This window comes from Natrix helvetica (genome assembly GCF_964273705.1).
Source record: "Natrix helvetica genome assembly, chromosome: 1".
Taxonomy (NCBI): Eukaryota; Metazoa; Chordata; class Lepidosauria; order Squamata; family Natricidae; genus Natrix; species Natrix helvetica.
The window spans coordinates 213370157-213393481 of NC_138548.1; the positions used below are offsets into that span (position 1 = coordinate 213370157).

At 42.3% G+C, this 23325-nt stretch overlaps 1 protein-coding gene across 3 annotated transcripts in view; it reads left to right on the forward strand.

The window, feature by feature from the left end:
- The window catches only part of LOC309383238 (unconventional myosin-Ia-like), a 73453-nt gene that overhangs the window by 45082 nt on the left and 5046 nt on the right, over positions 1-23325 (forward strand). For 2 of the 3 annotated variants that reach the window (XM_081935525.1, XM_081935526.1), the window contains exons 13-25: positions 193-258; positions 2804-2908; positions 6543-6605; positions 7184-7384; positions 8672-8898; positions 9025-9225; positions 9944-10037; positions 11792-11941; positions 14151-14219; positions 16662-16748; positions 17959-18033; positions 20647-20781; positions 23209-23315. In XM_081935525.1, the coding sequence (XP_081791651.1) occupies positions 193-258; positions 2804-2908; positions 6543-6605; positions 7184-7384; positions 8672-8898; positions 9025-9225; positions 9944-10037; positions 11792-11941; positions 14151-14219; positions 16662-16748; positions 17959-18033; positions 20647-20781; positions 23209-23315 (1580 nt within the window). The remainder of the gene's footprint in view (positions 1-192; positions 259-2803; positions 2909-6542; positions 6606-7183; positions 7385-8671; positions 8899-9024; positions 9226-9943; positions 10038-11791; positions 11942-14150; positions 14220-16661; positions 16749-17958; positions 18034-20646; positions 20782-23208; positions 23316-23325) is intronic. The other variant, XM_081935527.1, reaches the window with a different exon arrangement.

Below are 23325 nucleotides of genomic sequence, written 5' to 3' on the forward strand. Positions count from 1 at the left end.
CAGCTACTTGGAATAAGATGGAACATAGCAATGAGGTGTGAGGTTCTTTTTCCCTTCCATGCTAGAATTGGTTTTCATAATCTAGTTTCAATATACAAGCAATGCCCCAGTTAAAAGAGAAAATTGGGGATACCTTCAGAACATTGGGATTCTTTGAAATTAATTCTCATTTCCACACATACTTCTTCTTAGGTGAAAACAACTGAGCGGAAGAAAGTGATGGGTGTTCTGGATATATATGGTTTTGAGATTTTTCAGGTAAGTATTGCATATTCCTGGAATTCTCTTCCTGAACACATGGATTTAATAAAGAACTTCAAGCTGTTTCGGAATTAACTGAGGTTTCCTGGTGCTTTAAAGCAGGGGTCACCAACCTTTCGGACCTCAGGAACCACTAAATTCATAATTTTAAATCCCACATACTAATATGAATTATTTAAAAAGATAAATAGTATTTGTTGCAATATAAAAAATGCAAATAATTTTTCTACGGACGACCAAAATTTTCTCGTGGACCGCCAATTGGTGACCATTGATTTAAAGTGTGTTGGTTTGTGTCTGTGGGTCCATGCGTGTGCATGTGTGTGTGTATCTGAAAAACATCACAAAGGATTCAAATATTCCAAACTAATTTAGGTCATGTTCTAATGTATACTTGCCATGAGAACCTGTCAATTTTAGCAATAGTAAAACTTGCAACCACACACCCTACATCCTAGCTTCTTTTGAAGTGAATCAATGTTCCCCTTTATTTGTACAATATGAGGGGTTGGTGGTTGTGTATGGGGAAGGTTAGCTAGCTACGTTTGAACTGAATAAAGCATTTGTAAAAGGGCCCTTTACAAAGTGCACTAGTGTGAGAAAAATACCCCACTTCAAAGCACCAAAGCAGCCTTTGTCCTCCAGAAGAATTGGCACAGTTTCTCTGAAGGTTTTTCCTACCTGTTTGCATACCTGCAGAGCAGGGGTGGGTTTCAAAAAATTTTACTACCAGTTTGGTGGGCGTGGCTAGATGAGGGGTCATATGACTGAGTGGACATGGCCAACTTGACGTCACTCACACACACTCAGTCACATGACCCCCTCATCTAGCCATGCCCACTGAAACAATGGTGAAAAGTTTTGATGGGGGCGGGGGGGGGGGGCTCCAGCCTTGCTGCAAACTACCCAGTAAGAAAAAAAAGTTTTTGTCCTCCCCGGCCCCCAGGAACACTCTGCAGGCTTCAGCAGGGCTGGGGGAAGGCAAAAATGTCCCAGTTTTTGCGAAAAATGGGAAGAAAACAGTCTGTTTTTCACACAAATGGGGGCATTTTCCCCTTCCCCCAGCCCTGCTGAAGCCTGCAGAGTGCTTCTGGAGGCTGGGAGAAAGCAAAAATGCCTCCATTTTTGTGAAAAATGGCCCATTTTTGCAAAAACAGCATTTTTGCCTCATCCCAGCCCTGCTGAAACCTGCAAAGTGCTTCTGGAGGCTGGGGGAAGGAAAAAACACTTCTGTTTTTGCAAAAAAAACCTGCCCATCTCTGGGCCTGGCATGTGCACACCATTAAAAGGGGGGGGGGGGATTACATTTTTTCAATGAAGATTGTTCTGCGCACCCAGGATAGAACTGGTACAAGTGTCCGGCTCAGTTACTATCTATTCGGCCGAACTGGTATGAACCCACCTCTGGTGCACAGGCAATTGCTGAACATGAACAGAGGACAGAGTCAGTTTTCAAAGCGATATACTGAAAGGTTTTGAAAAGATGTGGCTGCTTTAAGAGAAATGCATGTTTTCTTAATTTGTGCACCAAATTGCAGCTCATTTAGTGTGACCTTTTAAAAAAAATACCCTAGAAATTTGACAAAATGAAATTGACAATCTGCAAAAACAGTCAGAACTGAACTGGACAGATTCACAAGGAAGAGAAACCAACGCAGACAGATTTGTTCATCTGTAATCAAGAGAGGAAGCTGTTCTCTATCCATTTAAGAACTACCAAAGAGAAGATTTCCAGCTGATTGTCCCTAATTCTGCAATGGATGGAAACTAATCAAGGAGACAGACCTAGAACTAAGGAGAAATTTCCTGATAGTGAGAAGCATTAATCAGTGGAACAACTTGCCACTAGAAGTTGTCGATACTCCAACACTGAAGGTTTTAAATAAGAGATTGGAGAATTTATATTCTGGAATGGTATATGGTCTCCTGCCTGAGCTAATTGATGGTGGTTAAGATTTAACTAGAAGACCTCCAAGGTCGCTTCCAAGCCTGTTATTCTGTTAAAATATTCTCAGCAAGTGCTGAGAGCCTGTAGGACAGGGGTGTCCAAACTTGGGGAATTTAAGACTTGTGGACTTCAACTCCCAGAATTCCCTAGCCAGTCACGTGGCTGGGGAATTCTGGGAGTTGAAGTCCACAAGTCTTAAAGTTCCCAAGTTTGGATACCCCTGCTGTAAGAGATGACCAGGCTGAGTCCAAGGGAGGAGTCAAATGCATCATCAGTCTTGAATCCCTTAACAAGAGATTAAGCCCAGCCCACTTAAATTCCATCAACTCTTATCTACCATTAATTAGTGTTGACTGTTAGGAGTTTAGATTCTTGTAGAGCGCATAAGCTTGCAATAAACGTTTATATTCAGTTGAAATGCCTGGACTTTCCCCATGCTTGACAGTTCCTTTTCTAATAAAATTCTTTGGCAACGATTAGGCTTGTTGAACTAAGTAGAACTTTAAATGTGTTATAAGACGTCCTGTCCTAGCTACACACATCCTTTAGCCTATTGTCTTTGGTTTTGATATTTATCTTGTCTCTTCTTCCCAGGATAACAGCTTTGAACAATTCATTATCAATTACTGTAATGAGAAGCTGCAGCAGATCTTCATCCTGCTTACCTTAAAGGAGGAACAAGAGGAATACATTCGTGAGGTACCCAATTATTTTGTATCTGGGTCGGGTTCACTGATAGAAATATTCATAAAGTGGTTTACACAATCAGCATATTGCCCCCAATAATTTGGATCCTCATTTTACCCACCTCAAAAGAATGGAAGCAGTGGTGGATTCCTAACAGTTTGGAACAGTTTGCCTGAACCTGTAGTGGTTTGGCGGCCTCGGTCGCTGGAACCGGCAATGACCCAGGTATGCCACACCCCAAAACTAGTTCCCTGGGTGGCGCCATCAGCAGCGCCATCTTGTTTTTGCACCGTGCAAATTGCACTTTCCACTTTAATTGCACTGTGCATGCACGCAAAGCGCAAATCAAGCGCACACACAAGCACACACACAAGCGCACACACAAGTGAACTGGCAGTAGTGCCGGCCGGAACCCATCTCTGGGTGAAAGTCTGAGTCAATCTTGAGCTTGGTGAGATTTGAACTGCCAAATTGCAGACAGCCGGCAGTTAGCAGAAGTAGCCTGCAGTACTGCATTCTAACCACTGTGGCACTGTGATGAAAAGGTATGAACAATCTTTTCATTTTTTTATTAAAAGTTTTTTAAAAGATTAAAAACCCATACGAACTAGTAAATGTAAGAAAGAAAGAAAGAAAGAAAAAAGAAATTAAGGAGAAATCTAAAAGTGCAAGAAAGGAAAAGTTAAAAAAAGAAAAGAAAGAAAAAAGATACAAAGAAATAGCTTCCAATCTTCTTTACAGCAGTTATCAGTAGAATCATAAATTTATCGCTTACTCTATGACCGGGATGGCAAACCTATGGCATGCATGCCACAGGTGGCACGCGGAGCCATTTGTCAGGGCACACGAGGTGTTGCCCTGTCAGCTGGCCAGTGTGCATGCACGTGCTGGCCAGCTGATTTCAGCCTTCTTTTGAGGCCATTTTCCCCCTCCCAGGCTCCAGAGGCTTTATAGGAGCCTGGGAAGGGTTAAAACAGGCTCCCCCCCCGCCCCCCGAGGCCTTCCGGAGGCTTCAGGAGCTTACCTGAAGCTCCGTAGCACAAAAAAATGGCCCTATGGGCAAACCAAAAATTCGGGAACGGACTTCCAGTTTGCTCATAGGGTCAGTTTAAGCCCTCCGGAGCCTTCAGGGACCTTCAGGAGGCTTCCCTGAATGCTCTAGAGGACTAAAAACGACCCTACGAGCAAATCGGAAGTGACTTCCGGTTTGCTCGTAGGTCGTTTTTAGTCCTCTGGAGCCTACAAGGAAGCCTCCTGAAGGTCCCTGAAGGCTCCGGAGGTCTTCCAGGCGGGCAGGGGAAGCTGTTTTCGCCCTCCCCAGGCTCATATAAAGCCTCTGGAGCCTGAGAAGGGCAAAAAAGCATGCAAAAAATGGGGGGGCAGCGCCTGTGATGTGCGCATGCGCATTGGGGGGGCATATTGCATTATGGGTGCGGCATGCCTGCGCACAACCCCCCGCACTCCCCCCCGCTTATGGCACACGAGCCAAAAAAGATTCGCCATCACCGCTCAATGATTACAACATAAAATTCTCTTCTTTCTATAATCTTTCCTGTCTAATCATCAAAACCATATATCCGCAATATATATTTTCTGCAAAACGTCTATAAGGGGTTTCCAATCAGAAATAAATGTAGATATTGTCTTTTCTCTAATCAAAGAAGTTAATTTTGCCATCTCAGCAAGTTCCATCATCTTTACCAACCATTTCTCCAGTATAAATAATGCCAAGTCTTGGCATCTTTGTGTGTATAATAATATCCCTGCAGTTATTATATACAAAAACAAAGTTCCATGGCTTTTTCCCAACTGTTTGTCCCTCATGTTCCTATTCTGGTGGCAATCATTCTCAGAAGAAAGTCCTCTCGTCTCCATTGTATACTGATCTTTAAAATCCTCGGTATCAAAATATGTATTTAAATCCATTTTCTCTAAGTTTGTTATGTGTTCATCAAGCATGATAATATTTCCAACACATATATTTGGACCACCTTTTAAACGTTACAGTCATCTTTTTGCTAAACTCAACTCAAACATTTTCTGCAATAAATTTGATGAAATGCTCTTATCTGCAAATTCTTCTAGGGAACTCTTGCGTTTTCTCCAAATTTGGCAGCTTTGCTTGTGGTGGTTGTGGGAGAAAGTATGTCAACTACTACTATGAAAGTAAAAGCAGACTTCTCTCGCCTCACCCATTTTATATCTTTCTATCTTGAACACTTTAGTTCCAATTACGAAAAGGCACCAAAAGAAGTGGGGGGAGCTTCGCCTGCCTGGTGGGCAGCCTGTGCGTGCCTGTTGCCAGCGTTCGGCGGCAGTAGCGGCGGCAATAGTCGGAGCGCCGCTGCTGCCGCCGAACGCTGGCAACAGGACCGCACAGGCTGCCCATCAGGCGGGCGAAGCTCCCCCCGCTTCTTTTGGTGCCTTTTCGGGCTTTTCCTTTCCGCCTCCTTGCAAGGTTCTCCTCGGCATCAGGGCTGCCTTTTTCATCGCGATGAGCCCCGCTGCTTTCTGGGGGGTGAGGGGAGCTGTTGCCTTCCTTACTCCGAGGAAGCCTGCAGAGCCTCGCAAGGATCTCTTTCGGCTTCGCTTCTATGCTGGACCTTCTGTAGGTAGAACAAGCGACGATTCCTTGGTTTAAACGGCGGCAGCAGCGGCGGGGAGACAAAGGAGGGGAAAGGCGGCAGGCAGCTGAGTTGCGACTATTGAGCACGGTGCGGCACCGCCTGAGGCCGGGATCGAGGCTGCAGTCCGGAAATTTACAATTTACAATTCGCCACTGCCACCCCAGCCCAGCCCTCGTTTATAACGCGCACCCAAACTTTGACTTCTTTTTTGGGTATAAAATTTTGCGCGTTATACTCGAATAAATACGGTAGCACTCTGTAGTTGCAGTCTCACAATTTAGATCATATTATCCTTCTTCTTCTTCTTTTAAATAATCCAATTACTACTATCCCTAAAAACACTATCAACAGTCCTAAGAAGTTCTGGTTTATTAATCTAATTAATTTTACTATTTTCAAAGATACTTTCAATTTTTTTTAAAAAAATCGTATCTCCTTTGTCCATTTAAAACTTTCTTAGATCATGATCTTGTTGTTGTTTTTTTGCTTTTAAATTGAAACACTTTAAAATAGTGAGGGGGAGGGGGTTTCCTCTTCCTAATTTCAAAAAGAATGCACTCACTGAGAGTCCTTGACCTTCACTGTTGCTTCACTGTTGCTGTTAATTATTTTACATCTTTTAAGATGTAAAATAATTAAATCATAAAGTGTTTTAAAATGTGAGGCTTTTACCAGTCAAATGTCTCTGAAGGCTGCACAAAAATTAAGGTTTACACCTTGTAAATTTCACTGTTAATTTTTTTGGTTCCCAAGGCATTTAGCCCACAATCAACCACAAGAAACTAAATTCTTGGGCAATTCAGGAGCACCAGCGGGTGATCTCCTGATTTCTTCTTCCTCCAGAGAAATTTGCATCAGAACTAGGCAGTTGATTAACCAGGAATTGGTCTCAGGAGTTTCTCCCTGCCACCTTTCTCTCTTGGTCATGTGGCATAAGAGTTTTACACACACACATTGCAATAAGCAGTATCATAAGACGTCCTTCTATTGCTGATGTAACTTTTTTTTCTCCCTCCCAGGGCATTACCTGGACCCATGTGGATTATTTTGATAACAGCATCATTTGTAACTTGATAGAAGATGTAAGTTGCTTTCAAAACAAGGGGGGTGAAGCAGGGGCAATGCCAGTACCTGCCAAATATATTCTTTTTGTTAATGCCTGTAGAGTGTCCAGAGTCTTTGGAATGTGCTGCAGTGTTGGCACTTTGGCTAAAGAAACCTGGATGCAAATCTGCATAAATCATTGGGAATTCGATAACTTGGAGTAGACCAGTATTCCCCAACTTTAGCATCCTGCAGATATGGGCATTTTAACATCCAGAAATAGTCTTGCTGGTTGGGGAAGTTTGGATATCTAGAATATGTCCGGTTTGGGGAGTACTGGCTTAGAATCTATGCTAAAATGATTTTGAAAATTGATGGGGAAGATTTTCTAGCTGTCTGTGAGCCCCCACCCCACTCCAAATCTCTCCATAGCTTCAAGGACCCCCTATCAGCAAGATGTGGTGTGGTCTGGAGAGCTTCAGGGTATATAAATATTTTTAAAAAGTTCACCACTGCCTTCTTTTTCTGATGTTTTGGACAATTGTTCAAACTGTGCAAGGTCTGGAGTGAAAAAATACAGGGAGAGCAGCATTGTAATCGGTACCTCTTTCAACAGAACAAAAGCGGAATTCTAGCTATGTTGGATGAAGAGTGCCTTCGCCCTGGGAAAGTGAATGAAGAAACGTTCCTGAACAAACTTAACCAGGTCTTTGCAAAACATCAGCGCTATGAGAGCAGAGTAACACAGAATGCCAAACGCATCATGGATGCCAGCTTACCTGTCAACTGCTTTCGAATCCAACACTATGCTGGAAAGGCAAGTAGTGTTGGGGGTCTTTCTCAGTTCTTGGAAGCAAAGAAGGAAGAGAAAAGGAAGACCATTGTATGTGGGGACGTGGGGCACATAAGCCCCGCTTTCTAAACTTGGTGACCTTGGGTCTCTTTGGAGAGATTCTCAATATTATTAGTGATATAATCCCTAGCACTATAAAACTAATTAAAAGAGTTCAGTCAGGGAAGTTAGATGAGTATTTTGTGTAAGGACTGAAATGTAAGCCAGGCAGGAATCTTTCAAGGGCAGATAACGAAATGTATGATGTAACCCAGGAATTTAGAATGAGTGAGAACTCATGCATACCCTGTTTCCCTGAAAATAAGACCTCCCCAAATAATAAGCCCAATTGGGCTTTTGAGTGCATGCACTAAAATAAGCCCTCCCCTGAAAATAAACCCTCCCCGAAAATATTGCAACAAAGCAGCAGCCATGAGGTGATCGCGCTTGCCGCCTCCTGCACCTCAAAAATAATAAGACCTTCCTGAAAATAAGGCCAAGTGCTTATTTCGGGGGTCAAAAGAAAATAAGACCCTGTCCTATTTTGGGGAAAACATAGTATGTAGATACATACATTAATGTATGTAAATATATACATTAAAATATTTCTCTTTGGGGGTAAATAATATTATGCAACATGCTGAATAAGGGTAAAGGGTAGTGAACAAATAAATTAAAGACAAGAGATAATAAAGAAGGGATTTGAATCAAATGGATATGGTTATAGTAGTATAGAAAAGGAAATTGTGACACTAAACTTTATTATCTCTAGTTTCATTAAAAATGGGAAAGAAAATCCAGGAATTATGTATCAGGAACAAAACTTATAGTCATGGAAACTAGATAAGAGCTAGTTTATCATAGGAACAGACACGGTTTGGGGACCAGGAACAAATTTAGAAATCTGAGAGCACTTTCATAAATTGGCTGCTATGGGTACCTTGCAAACCAGTAAAATTAATGACATGTTAAGTCACACAAAGCTCCCCTTTACCAGAAAGTAAATTACCGTAGAAGCTCAGGATGTTCTCCACCTCCTGGGCTCCTTAGTGGGGTTCCAAGGCATAATAACAAATAATAAATAAATGCTAATAAATATGATGCTAAAAGCAGATAGATTGCAGCACAGAGAAATATGTTGTGAAATCCCTTTAGGAAAAATGAATATTTAGTAACCATCTAATGCTTCCTTTCCATGAGTTTCCTAAACACGATGCTAGATGAAGTACTATGCCTGCCAAAGGATATGACTAAAGCCAGTCTCTCCCGCAGGTAACTTACAATGTGACTGGATTCATTGAAAAGAACAATGACCTGCTCTTTCGAGACCTGTCACAAGCCATGTGGAAGGCCAAGCATGTCCTATTACGCAGCCTCTTCCCTGAAGGTGACCCCCAAAAAGCCTCACTCAAGCGCCCACCTACAGCCGGTTCTCAGTTCAAAGCCTCTGTGTTCACCCTCATGAAAAACCTCTATTCCAAGAAACCCAATTATATCAGGTAATGAATGGTTACTCCCATGTGATGAACTCCAACTAGGATTGAATTGCACTGGGCTTTAGCTAAATGCATTGACTAGTTTATATTGTCTCAACAAGGCTCTGCTCATGTTCCCTTTGCTGTCAGGTGTATCAAGCCTAACGAGAACAAGATGCCGGCTGTATTCACCGATGGGCTGGTCCGAGCACAGGTGTGCTACCTTGGGCTGTTGGAAAATGTGCAGGTCCGGCGGGCTGGCTATGCCTTTAGGCAGCGTTATGAGCCATGTCTGGAGCGTTATAAGATACTCTGCAAGGAGACCTGGCCACATTGGAAAGGAAGTGGAAGGTAGGCCAAAGTCCTGTGCTAAAATTGTTGCTGGCAAAGGATTTGTAATAACCTTCAGGATTCAGCAGACGGTCCAGATGGTGAAAGCCAATGGTTTAATATAATGTGCCTCAAAGAATATTGAAAAGCTGTGCTGAACAGATATGGTTGCAGAGAACATGACAGGGACATCCCATAACTACAGGTAGTTCTTGACTTACAACAGTTCATTTAGTGACCATTCAAAGGTACAACGGCACTGAAAAAAGTGACTTATGACTGTTTTTCACACTTACGACCTTTGTCGTAAGCCCCATGATCATGTGATCAGAATTCAGGAGCTTGGCAGCCGGTTCATATTTGCGACAGTCGCTGTGTCCCAAGATCATGTGATCCCTTTTGTGACCTTCTGACAAGCCAAATCAATGGGAAAATGGGGATTCACTTAACAACCATGGTACTGACTTATCAACTGCAGTGATTCACTTAACGACTGTGGCAAGAAATTTCATAAAATGGGGCAAAACTCACTTAATAAATGTCTCACTTAACAACATAAATTTGGGGCTCAATTGTGGCCGTAAGTCGAGGACTACCTGTACTCAAGGCATGAGTCTCTATAAAATTGAGACCCCATCTGGGGAATTTGGCTGGCCATCCCATTGTTTTCCAAACTTGTGACCAGAGTACTTATTTGCCTACTCAAGCAATATCTGATCTCTTCTCCTTTCTGATACAGAGATGGTGTTCAGAGTGTCTTGAACAGCTTGTCCATTGACTCCAAAGAACTGGCATACGGACACACCAAGATTTTCATCCGAAGCCCATCCACGGTGAGCTAATAATGGCACTTCAGGGCAACGGAGGGTGAAGAGATCAAGATCGCTATGCTAATTAAGAGTAAAAGGAAAAGAATATTTTGCTTGTAGGACTCTGCAGGATAATTCCTCACTTTGAACTTCCTAGTTGAAAGCAGGGGTTTTAATGCCTCCTAAAAATAGGCCTGTGCAGCCAATCCCTTTTTTCCTTTATATTCTCTCGCGTCAGTGATACCAGACTCTTGCCGATGTTGCTTCCCCTTTCTTTTGATTCCACTGGTGTATTGATTACACAGTGAAAGATTTGCTCATCATAATATGATGCGCTCAACCAGATTTGGCTGTTTAATTACATGCGGAGAACAAGAAAGAGCAATTGAAACAAATGTTTTGGAAAGAAGTGCTGAAATAAGATACAAAATATTGCCAACCCCGCTAGCACTGTTAGAATAATTACCGCTTAGCTGCAACTGCTCATATTTATAGAGTGTGATGCAGGAGTGAGTTCTGCCTGGCTTTACTGCCGGTCCACTCGCGCATGCATGTGCACTTCAGGGGTGGGTTCATGCCAGTTCTAACCTCTTCTATAGAAGAGATTGCACAAATTTACCGTGCCATTTAGAACCGTTTCCAGCTCCCTCCCCCCACCCGTCCGCACCACGCTTGCCCCGCCCACCGCTCACTGATTGGCTGGCTCACCAACTGCCCCACCTACCTCTAAGAGTCCTATCTAAACCTTAAAGTCTTAAAGCTGTCAAGTTTGAATACCCCGGGGGGGGGGGATTCTGAAGGGTTAGGGGTGCAAGGGTCTTGTAACTTGACAGCTTTAAGACTTGCACACTTCAATGCCAGAGTTCCTGAGCCAACATGACTGGAGGAGAAATTCTGGGAGTTGAAGTCCACAAGTCTTAAAGCTGTCAAGTTTGCACACCCCTGGGGGGGGGTTCTAAAGGGTTAGGGGTGCAAGGGTCTTGTAACTTGACAGCTTTAAGACTTCAAATGCCAGAGTTTCAGAGGCCAACATTTTGGTTGCTAAGCAAGAGCATTGTTAAGTGAGTTTCACCACATTTTACAAGTTGGCCACGCCCACCCAGTCACTTGACTGCCAAGCCACTCCTACTCAGTCACATGGCCAGCAAGCCACTCCCACAAAGCAGGCCACACATACAGAAGAGGTTCTAAAAAATTTTAAAACCCACCACTGGTGCACTTCAATTAAAATTGTTCTGCGCATGTATAGAACTAAAAAACAAGATGGCAGGTGTGACGGCAGCGACAAGGGAACTGGTTTGGAGGTGTGGCAGGCCTGGGTCATTGCCGGTTTCAGCAACCCAGGCTGCCATACTACTACCAGTTCAGCCGAACCAGGTTGAATTGGTAAGAACTCACCACGGGTGTGATACGAATGTGATACGAATAAGTCCTCACATTTACAACCCTCACAGCACCCCCACAGTCTTGTGGGGTACGTGGCAACTGGCACGTATTTATGCGGGTTACAGCATCCTGGTTCGCGTGATTTGCATTTATTACCTTCCCAGAGGGTTTCCGACATCCAAAGTCAGTGGGGAAACCTGGATTTACTTAATGACCGTGGTGATTCACATAACCGTGTCAAATATAGTCATAAAATCAGGCACAGCTCACTTAATGACCACATTGCTTAGCGACAGAAGTTCTGGTCCCAACTGTGGTCATAAGTCAAGGACTACCTGTAAAATGCTAACTACTCAAACCTCATCTTGGTTACCTTCCAACCTTCTTTACAGCTTTTTGATTTGGAGAGGAGACGCCAGCAGCGAGTACAAGAGTTGGCTGCCTTAATCCAAGCAGCTTTCCGAGCATGGAAGTGTCGTAAGCATTACCAAGAGATGCGCAGGAGCCAGATCCTTATTTCGGCTTGGTTTCGGGGCCAAAGAGTAAGAAGCAAACAGACACTGAGTTGTATATACTTAGCTGCTTTTGACAAGCAAACTCTACTGATTTTGCTGCAGAGAGTGCAGAGAAGAGAAACAAAGATGATTAGGGGACTGGAGACTAAAACATATAAAGAACGGTTGCAGGAACTGGGTATGTCTAGTTTAATGAAAAGAAGGACTAGGAGTGACATGATAGCAGTGTTCCAATATCTCAGGGGATGCCACAAAGAAGAGGGAGTCAAGCAGTGGTGGGATTCAGCCAGTTCGCACCTATTCGGGAGAACCATTTGTTAACTTTCTAAGCAGTTCAGAGAACCAGTTGTTGGAGAAATCTCCTTTTGTTTTTTCCCCACTTTACAGGGCTAATCCTGTAAGGAAGGCAGGAAGGAAACATTCTCATGTTGTTTCAAGCCTAATCTTTATTGCCCTGCTTACAGAAACTGCCTCTCCAGTTAACCCTTATTACATTGTAACAGCTAAGGCGAAGCACCCATCGACATGAGTGATGTTGAGTTGGCCATGCCCAGCCAGTCACATGACCACTGCGCCTACCCAGCTGGTCATTAGAGCAGAGATCTGGTTGTTAAATTATTTGAATCCCACCACTAGAGTCAAGCTATTCTCCAAAGCATCTGAGGGCAGGACAAGAAGCAATGGGTGGAAACTAATCAAGGAGAGAAGCAACATACAACTAAGGAGAAATTTCCTGACAGTTACCCTGCTTCCCTGAAAATAAAACTTCCTCGGATAATAAGCCCAATCAGGCTTTTGAGTGCATGTGCTAAAATAAGCCCTCCTCCAAAAAATAAGCCCTTCCCGAAAATATTGCAAAACAGCAGCAGCCTCCTGACCTCAAAAATAATAAGAGCTCCCCAAAAATAAGGCCAAGCGCTTATTTTGGGGGTCAAAACAAAATAAGACCCTGTCTTATTTTCGGGGAAACACGGTAGAACAATTAATCACTGGAACACTCCAACAGTGGAAGTTTTTAAGAAGAGATTGGACAACCATTTGTCTGAAATGGTATAGTGTTTCCTGCCTAAGCAGGGAGTTCAACTAGAAAACCTCCGAGGTCTCTTCCAACTCTGTTATTCTGGTTTTGCAAAGGTCTCTGTGGCAGCTCAGCTTTAAGTCTTTGTGTCAGCTGTGCCCATAAGGACCAGTGCCATATCCACCCAACTACACTGTACTTTATGAGGTGTATATCTCTATTAGGATTTGCTTTCTGTGCTGAGAGCAGCCTCAAGAAATTATTGAAAGTTTGCTTAGTGGCAAGATATGGGGAATATGCATCCAACTCCCACTATAGCAGGGGGACAAAGCAGGAAAGGGCAACATTTTAGGGGCTACAGACCATGTTCTATTAATGTGATTCATTTCAGTAACAGGACAACAATGGCAGGATATCATATATACTGAAGATACAGTGTGTGCTTTTCCTCTCCCTTTTTGTCAGAGTTTGCAGCAATCCAACCAGCACACAAGTAAATGATTCAGCAGGATTAATTTATAGAAGAAACTTGTTTATATACAAAAATATAAAACATGATGCATGTGTACAATACCCATGCAGCGGAAGGCAGAACCAGAACTCAGAAGCACAAAACACAGAATCACAGAAGCTACAGAAGCACAGAATTAATATTGCAAGGACAAACCAACTCTTACCGCAGATAGATAGATAGATAGATGATAGATAGATAGATAGATAGATAGATAGATAGATAGATAGATAGATAGATGATAGATAGATGACAGATAGATAGATAGACAGACAGACAGACAGACAGACAGACAGACACACACACACACACACACACACACAGAGATCAGTCACGCTAAGACACACCCAGGCTCTGAGCTGTCTGACATGGCTTTCAATCACCAAACAGTTCCCATTGGCTGACTTGCTATTTCATCTTATAAATTCTTATATACTGATGCTTTCATGTTGAAAAATCAGATAAAATTGTGCTTCTTATACAATTCCGATGGATCTTCAAGGCTTGGGGGGAGGGAAGATTCAGAAGCCGCATGATACCCATAGACTGATGATCATGTGGCATAGAATTTCTGCCAGGATGAAACTAAGTAAATGGTGTGCACAATATGTTTGGCTGCTAAGTGTGCAGGTCAAACAAACAAAAACTGGTTTCCTCTATTATCTGTTTCTGTATCTCTCTAGTAAAGTAGGCATTTTATTTTGCAGGCAAAGAAGAATTATTTAAAAATGAAAACATCAGCTATTCTTATTCAGGCCTATGTCCGAAGTTGGAAGGTAAGGAATTGTGTGTAATGGATATAGCCAGGCACTTAATGATTCTGGGTTCAATGCAAAGTTAATATTTGTATTTAAAAAACCGGAGATGTTTTCCTAAATTTATCTTTATTTACCTTATTACATGTTCAACCATTACAGAACAAAATCTTCCAAGATGTGCAATCATAGTATTCTGTTCTTTGGAACATAGTCAATATAGGTCTTCTGAATCCTGAGGCCTTTTAGATACCCTAAATTTAATGTTCCTAGTTTTCACTAAGTTGCTAAATAGAAGGATGAATAAATGAATTTTCATATAATTTCCTGACTAGTGATAACTTATGCTTTTGAAATATGCATGCAAACCACAGGTGCAAAATGACTTTGCATAATTTCAGGGCAGAACTAGATGTAATATGTGATGTTCACTTGTCTATGAGATTAATATAAATGAACAAACAATTCAACCCCCCCCCCCAAAAAAAAGTCATTTCCATGTACAAGACATGATATGGGAAATAGATATCACAATTGGTGAAGGACTGGAGCTAATGTGATTATTATGCTAGATAAAATATGCAGCAGGATTTTGTTGACCATATAGAAAATCTTGGTTATTCCTGGTTTTCCAGTGATATCTTCAGCTACATTTTCATAATTTGAAGGGCCTTAGAATTCTATTTCCCATTGCCTACAATATTTGAGTTGGTGCGATCCAATCAGTAGAGCAGGACACAGAAATGGGTAATGATGAAGGGAATGAAAGCGGTTTTCAGAGAACCAATTCCAAATGACACAATAGGATCATATTATCAAAAGAAATTGCAAAATGCCAAACATGAGGCGAAGAAAATGAAATCACCGCTTCAGCCACTGGCTCAATATACTTACCGGTAATGACAGGATTCCAGCTATACTATGATATCAACATCTTATGAAAAGTTCTTTTTTTTCTTCTGAAACTTGATTTCTATAATACTTAGTTGCTCCTCTACCACGGGTGGGTTCCTGCCAGTTCTAACCTCTTCTATAGAAGAAGTTCCACAAATCTACTGAGCTTGCCCCGCCCACCGCTCACTGATTGGCTGGCTCACCAATCACCCCACCCGCCTCTAAGAATCCTGTCTAAACCTTAAAGTCTTAAAGCTGTCAAGTTTGAACACCCCGGGGGTGGTGGTTCTGAAGGGTTAGGGGTGCAAGGGTCTTGTAATTTGACAGCTTTAAGACTTGCACACTTCAATGCCAGAGTTCCTGAGCCAACATGACTGGAGGAGAAATTCTGGGAGTTGAAGTCCACAAGTCTTAAAGCTGTCAAGTTTGAACACCCCTGGGGGATTTTTTTCTAAAGGGTTAGGGGTCAAGGGTCTTGTAACTTGACAGCTTTAAGACTTGCGTGCTTCAAATGCCAGAGTTTCAGAGGCCAACATTTTGGTTGCTAAGCAAGAGCGTTGTTAAGTGAGTTTCACCACATTTTACAAGTTGGCCACATCCACCCAGTCAAATGATTGCCAAGCCACTCCCACTCAATCACATGGCCAGCAAGCCACTCCCACAAAGCAGGCCACAGAAGAGGTTCTAAAAAACTTTGAAACCCACCACTGTCGTCTACATATCTTTAAGTGAATTCGGAATGAAGTGGCAATACAGTTTATATAACACCATGCTATACTTGTAGTTTGCTCCATAATGGAGAAGAGTCTTATCATGTTACCTTGTGCCAGCTAATTCATTTTCTTTTCAGCTAGCAAATCGTCAATTTTTCAAGTGGTTAACATATTACATTTAATTAATTAAGTTTCTAATTATGTTAATAAATAATTTATATTTATAAGATATATATTATATTTTATTATGTATAATATATACACACATATATGTATATATAATGCATATTTATAAAATTATTTTATTTTTATAAATTAAATTAACATAATTAAACATACTAGTTTAATTATGTTAATTTAATGAACAGATGAAGAACAGTTGCAGGCAGAGGTGGGTTCCTACTGGTTCGGCCTAACCACTACTGGTATGCCGGTTTGGGTTGCAGAACCGGCAGCAACCCAGGCTGGCCACGCCCCCGAACTGGTTCCCCAGTCGCCACTGTCGCCGCTGCCATCCTTTTTTGGAGTTCTGCGCATGCACAAAACAATTCCCATTGAACTGCGCATGCACACGCAGTGCACATCCAGGATGCGCACACGAGCAAACCGGCAATAATGCCGGCTAGAACCCACCCCTGGTTGCAGGAATTGGGTATGGCTAGTCAAGAGAAAAGAAGGACTAGATGACAGGTCTATTGTGCCACGTTTTACACAACATGGAGTTCTGTGGCACCTTAGAGACTGATTACTATAACAACAGCCTCAAGACAAAATATGAAAATGGAATCTGCTCACTGTCTCCCTTTTTCTATGGGCTCCTGTGGGTTTCTTATCTATCCTTTCCTTTCCTCTACAGTCTCGTAAACTCCTGCGAGAGTTAAGGCAACAGAAATGTCGAGTTCAGGCTGCCACCATCATTTCTGCTTACTGGAAAGGTTATCAGGTATGGTTGGAGAACATGCCTAGATCTAAGCTCAGTGGCCATGATTAGCCCTCCCTCATTCATACCTCTTCATTAATTCTCTGTTTTCAGGGTGTCCAGCTTAAAACCTAAGTTACTCTTCTTGACTGAATGCAGAAGAACCAGCATGAATTAGAATTAACTCTTGCCTTTGTAACACAGTTATCCTGAACATTACCTATAGTAATAGTATAAAACGAGTACCAATTGACTTTCCCAGGAATTTCTCCCCTTATAGAAATCTGTGCAGTACATTAAAAGATATAACTTTGCAGGAGAAGTTGTTTCTACATTCATAAAATCTTTTTCCCGGTTTTCTGGAAGAAAAGGCAAAAGTGACTTCCACATATATTTAAATTAGTTCCATGCAGATTAGTCATCCCTTTTTTTGTTCTCTGGTGTTCTAGCTTGGTGGAGGGTATTCTTTTCTTTGGAGATCTTATCTTCTTTCCTGTCAGCCCTCATATTCATGTAGTCCTCAAGTTACAACCATTGGTTTAATAACCATTCAAAGTTACAGTGGTACTGAAAAAGTGACTAACAACTAGTCTTTGCACATATGACCATCACAACATCCTTGCAGTCATGTGATCAAAATTTGGACCCTTGGCAACAGGCATGTACTACAAAGTTTGCAGCATCCTGGAATCATGCAATTACCATTGGTAACCTTCCCAGGGGCCTTCCAACAAGCAAAGTCAATGGGGGAACCTGGATTCACTTAATGACTGTGATTCAGTTAATGGCTGTGGTGATTCACTTAATGACCATGGCAAAAAAGATTGTAAAATCAGGGACAACTCACTTAATGACAGCATCACTTAGCAACAGAAGTTCTGACCCCAGTTGTGTTTGTAAATTGAGGACTATATAGTACAATGACCCAGAGAATGGAAACAAGAACTTAAGAACTGTGCAGGAACGTAGCCCTAAAAATACAAGAGTATAAAAATAAAAACAAGAGATATAAATATTATATACAACAGCCATAAGGAAGAAACAGTTGTTCAGTCCTGAATTGTAGACTTTGTGCACAAAGTCATAGATTCACTACCTGGTGCGGTGCACTACCCAATAAGAAATCTTAGCAGATAAAAATCAGAGACCAGATAACATCAGAAAGTATAACTAAAAAGTTTGTCCATGCTATTTCTATAACATGTCGCTAACGCGTATTATTTCCTCCTCACAGACAAGGAAGGAGTATAAGAAATATTTCCGCTCTGGGGCTTCTGACCGTATTGCCAATTTTGTTTACCGAAGACTGGTAAGTGTCTGCCAGAATGGCTTCAAAGTGGAAAATAACTAGCAAAAAAAAGTCTATTGAAAAAAATCCATTGAACCAGAAGTAGCAAAAAAAAAAGAGAGAGAGAGAGATCCAGGAATTGAACCTATTGGGCTCAGCGTATCAAAAAATTTGGAAACATGCCTAATTTGACTCTCCATTTGCCATATCCCCTCACCCCCAAACAAAAGATCTGGGCCAGCTTAAATAGTAGCAGCACTCGGGCTGGGCCGGAAGTAGAATCTTGGTCTGCAACTCAGCCCTAACCCCGCCATAGCCACACTCAAAAAGAGCACCTCACACCACTCCCCAAAGGATTTGAGCCTTGTGGAAACAGCACAATTGTCTCCATGGCCCAGCACCCTCAGGGATGTACCGCATGCTGCTTACCTTCCAGCCATGTTCTCTTTCTGGTGACAGGCCCTTTGCTGACTGTCCCAGGCTGCTCTGGGTCATACGAGGCCTTGAAACAGCTCTGAGGAATGCTCTTATGTGGCTTCTGCAGCATCCAAGGACCACAGGAAGCCATGCCCATGTCACGTGACTTTCAGAGGTTTCCACATCTATGCAAGAGGTTTGCCCAATTCCCACAAATTCTCCATGGCTTCCCAAGTTTGCAAAAGAACAGAGAATGTTTTAGGAAATGCTTGCTCTTAATGCTGATTTATGCTAACATGCCACTCAGAACATGGTGTGGCAACTTTAATGTTCAACACCGATCTAGCATAATAATTTTTGGCATTGTAAGAGGATGCAGGCTTAAACATAGCTGCATGCATACAGTTTCCCATACGTGAGGTCCAGTGCTTAGCCAAGGAACAGTCTATAGCTCCAGATAAGAGATTAGGAGATTCGATCTTTGGAACCTATATGCATGGTAAAAATTTTAATTTAATTTTAATTTAATTAGCACTTCTAGACCGCCCCCTCTCCCAAAGGGACTCGGGGCGGTGTACAGTCCATATCAAAAACATCATACATAATAACAATTAAAAATTATTAAATGGATAAATACATAAATAAGAGGAGGATAAAATAGACAGAACTGTAATTGCTAAATAAATAATTTAAAATATACAAAATTTAAAACCCCAGTGTCCAATAAAATTAAGTCCCCTAAGAAACCAGTAGGAAATATATATGCCAGGAGGTAGACGTTAAGAATTATGCCAGACCAGCCAGTCGGAACAGGTGTGTCTTCAGTTTCTGCCGGAAGGAGCGGAAGTCAGTGGTGGTTCTAATGTCGGGGGGGAGGTCATTCCAGAGGGTTGGGCCCATCACAGAGAAGGCCCTACTCCTTGGTGTCGCCCGTTGGCATTGCCTAGTGGACGGCACCAGGAGAAGCCCCTCCCTGTGAGAGCGAATTGGCCGCAGGGATGTATGTGGGAGGATGCGATCCCGCAGGTAACTAGGCCCTATGTCATGGAGCGCTTTAAAGATGGTGGTCAAAACCTTGAAACGCACCCGAAAGACCACAGGTAGCCAGTGCAGCTCGCGCAGGAGCGGTGTTACGTGGGAGTACCTAGTACTCCCCATGACTGCCCGCGCGGCTGCGTTCTGGACTAGCTGCAGTCTTCGTGCGCGTCCCAAGGGAAGCCCCATGTAGAGAGAAAAAAAAACCCTGACCTAACCTTTGTGAACTGCACCATTTTCAGTAACCAGATTCAAATTGTTAAATAATAATATCAGTGAAAGTACCCGCATGTGTGCAGTTATTCTTTTCCACAAGCTGTTTATCTTGATTTGCAAACTCAGAGACCCTTGGCTTAAAGTATTTCCATGCACCATAAAGAACCCAGGAAAATTCATTTCCTCTTACTAGTAGTACCCGATGTACTGCAACTTGGAAAACTGCCAGCAAGACATCGATGGCTGATTACAAGTTGCATAGTTTTAAGAAGAAGGAGCAATTTTAGCATATATGCTTACACCTAAGAAGCAGATCTTGTCGTGGTTTGCACACAGCCCCAGAATTGTATCCTCGCAGACCCAGAACAGTCAATGCAAGCAAGCAGCAGCTGCTTCTTGGCTGAGAATTGGAGATACATTGCATGCTGTAATTCAAGATGCTAGAAGGAAGCATGTAGTTTCTTTCAGTTTAGGTTTAATAACAGTGTTGAATTTATAAATATTATGTAATCAGAATATACAAGTACAAGTAGTCCTCAACTTATGGCCACAATTGAGCCCAACCTATCTGTTGTTAAGTGAGACATTTGTTAAGTGGGGCTCGCCCCATTTTTCAACCTTTCTTGCCACAGTTGTTAAGTCAATCACTGCAGTTTTTAAGTTAGTAACTCGGTTGTTAAGTGGATCTAGCTTCCCCATTGACTTTGCTTGTCAGAAGGTCACAAAAGGGGATGGATCACATGACTTGGGACACCGCAATGGTCATAAATATGAAGCAAGCACCTGCATTTTGACCACATGATCATGAGGATACTGCAACGGTCGTAAAACCGTAAATGTGAAAAATGGTTATAAGTCACATTTTTTTCAGTGCCGTTGTAACTTTGAATGGTCACTAAATGAACTTTTGTATGTCAAGGACTACCTGTAACCTTCTAACACGGATCTCACCATTTCTGCTTCTAGGTACAAAAATTCTTCTTGGGCCTGAAGGACAATCTCCCTTCCATGTCAGTGATCAATCACAATTGGCCCCCAGCCCCATACAAATTTCTCACAAATACCAACCAAGAATTGAAGAAAATATTCCACCACTGGAGGGTTAGGCACTGATTTTGACTCATTTCTATCCATTGCTCTTTCAATCTAAAACAGGTTCTTGGGGTTTATTCCTTTAAGAGCGTCAGAAGCAAGTTTATATGTTTCTTAGGCTTGTATATGATGGATGGGCTGGAGGATGAAAGCTTGCCTCTCACTTTGCTTAATTTTAACATGCTTTAATGCATTCTTCGGAAAGCTCTCCCTCTGTGTTGAAAAGGGATGGGAAGAGCAAATCTGAAAATGCTTCTCCCTCCCTCACTTTATTTTTCTATCTTTCTATAAACTAAACGCTAAACAGTGGCCAGTGCCAGGCCTTTTTTCAGGCTGCTCAGAATGAGCTTAAGCTTTGTTTATCTAATCTTTGCCCTGAGCACAGATCATGTCAGCTGTCAAAGGTTCTTTGTTGTTAGCTAGAACGCCTGGCTGATTTATTCAGAGGAGGGTGCAATAGTCAGGGAAGATGCTTTCATTTCATCCATATTACTAAAGATTGAATTGGCCAAGGAACAATTCCTATTGTTAGATTGGGTAATGGATAGGCAGGCACACACAGGCTTAACGGTAACAATAGCTCTTTATTAAGTACAACAAGTGAGAACAATCGAGCGAAGGTTGAGTCTGACAGCAGCCCTTTTATAGGGAGCTGTCAGACTCTTCGACCAATAGGATTAAACCTCTGTTCCCGCGGGAACAGAGGACCTTGGTGGAAACCACTGTAGTTGGAGCAAGTATCTAACACCTATTATTGTAGTAAGAAAGAAATATTTCTTACTTACCAATGTCCTGCGATGTGGGCATAGGTGGAGTGGATTTCCTCCTTCATGTTCCCTTCTTTGAGGCAAAGCAGATTGCACCATTAACTCCCCTCCATCCCCACAACATTGAGGGGCAATGAATGCAAAAAGTTCAAGGTGCACTTTGGCAGGTCTTACCACCCCAGTCCCAGCACTGCTGTGAAGCAGAACCAGACAGCCTCCTGGCTGGCTACACCAGGAAAACTGTTAGCTAGAATGCCAGGCTGATTTGTTCACCTCAGCGTGCGACAGCTAAAAGATGCAGAGAGTCAGGGAAGGTGCTTAAAAGCTCTTATTTCTATTCAGGAGCAAAGAGGGACAGTTGAGTATTGTTTTATGCCTTCTTAAAACAAGGAAAATTATTCAAAAATAATAATTCCATTGATCAACACAAACTCATCAATGTAACACTTGCACACAAGCTTTGTCTAATGTATAATATTCCTATCATGTAACAAGTTACCCACATTGTAATATTGAGCGGTGGGTTTTTAAAAATTACAATAAAGCAAAGAATGCAAGATGGGTGTCAAACACACATCAAAGATGCATCACACGCTGGCCATGCCCATCCAAGGTTTAGCGAGGGGGGAAAAGTCATGATACTTCACGTGAAATTGTAAGAGTACACTTATTACTGGACTGAACCAGTCTGCTCTTGTCAGCTGCATTCTTTATTACTTCCATTGTGTAGGCAGGTGTTTACTCCCTCCCCCCCCCCACTTCCTCAAGACCCTAAATACTTCTATAAGTGTCAGGTATCAAAAATTTGAAACTTTGTGGCTGTGCACATGCATGTGTAAAGGTAACAGAGCTGTATATATATATATTTATTTATCAGCACAAATACAACACACACACACACACACACACACACACACACATATATGTGATGAGCCGAAGGACAGAAAGAGGGAGTAGTGAGCTTCCTTCCATATTTAGGCATACCAGGGGTTGTAACACAAATACATATAAGCTTCCACCAGAGGTGGGTTACTCCCGGTTTAGCCCGGATCAGGTGAACCGGTAATGGTGGCGGTGGGAAGCTCCATCCACTCTCCCGGACGCATGCGCAGAAGCGTTGCACGTGTGCGTGAGTACACATATGTGCACGAGTGAACTGGTAGTAAAAAAAAATGGAAACCCACTATTGGCTTCCATACTGCCACATTCTTGTGCTTGGGAAATTAGGAGGAGGGGGGAGTTAGTAGAGGGAATGTAGTTAGACATAATAGCATTCTTCTTTTCGGTCAAGGTCATTGTATTCCTGCACCTGGAGGAATGGTTGAAGTGATGTCTCGAGTTGAGATGGCTTGTGATAGGACCTTGTGATGGACTAATGGGTGCAGGGGATGGGTTTGGGCTTTTGATTTACTGAGGAAAATCCCGAAACTCTCAGATTCGGGTTTTCCCAGATGTGCCAGTATAACTACTCTAGCAAAAGGGAACTTTGAGAAAATGCCTGTCTCTAAATTTTTAATTGGAGTTGGGTTCTTCTGGAATGCTGCCTGACACCATATCTAATGTTCTCAAACCACTTTCAGCCTTTTTGGCTTTTTTGTCTCTGTACTTTATAAGAAGGAATGTCGCATTTTGTCCCCCTTCCTTGTTGCTCCATGCCTTTCTGGTACAGTGTAAGAAGTATCGAGAGCAGCTTTCCCCAAAGGATAAAGAAGCCTTGCAGGACAAGTTGTGTGCCAGTGAACTTTTTAAGGGGAAGAAAAGTTTGTACCCTAAGAGGTGAGTGCAA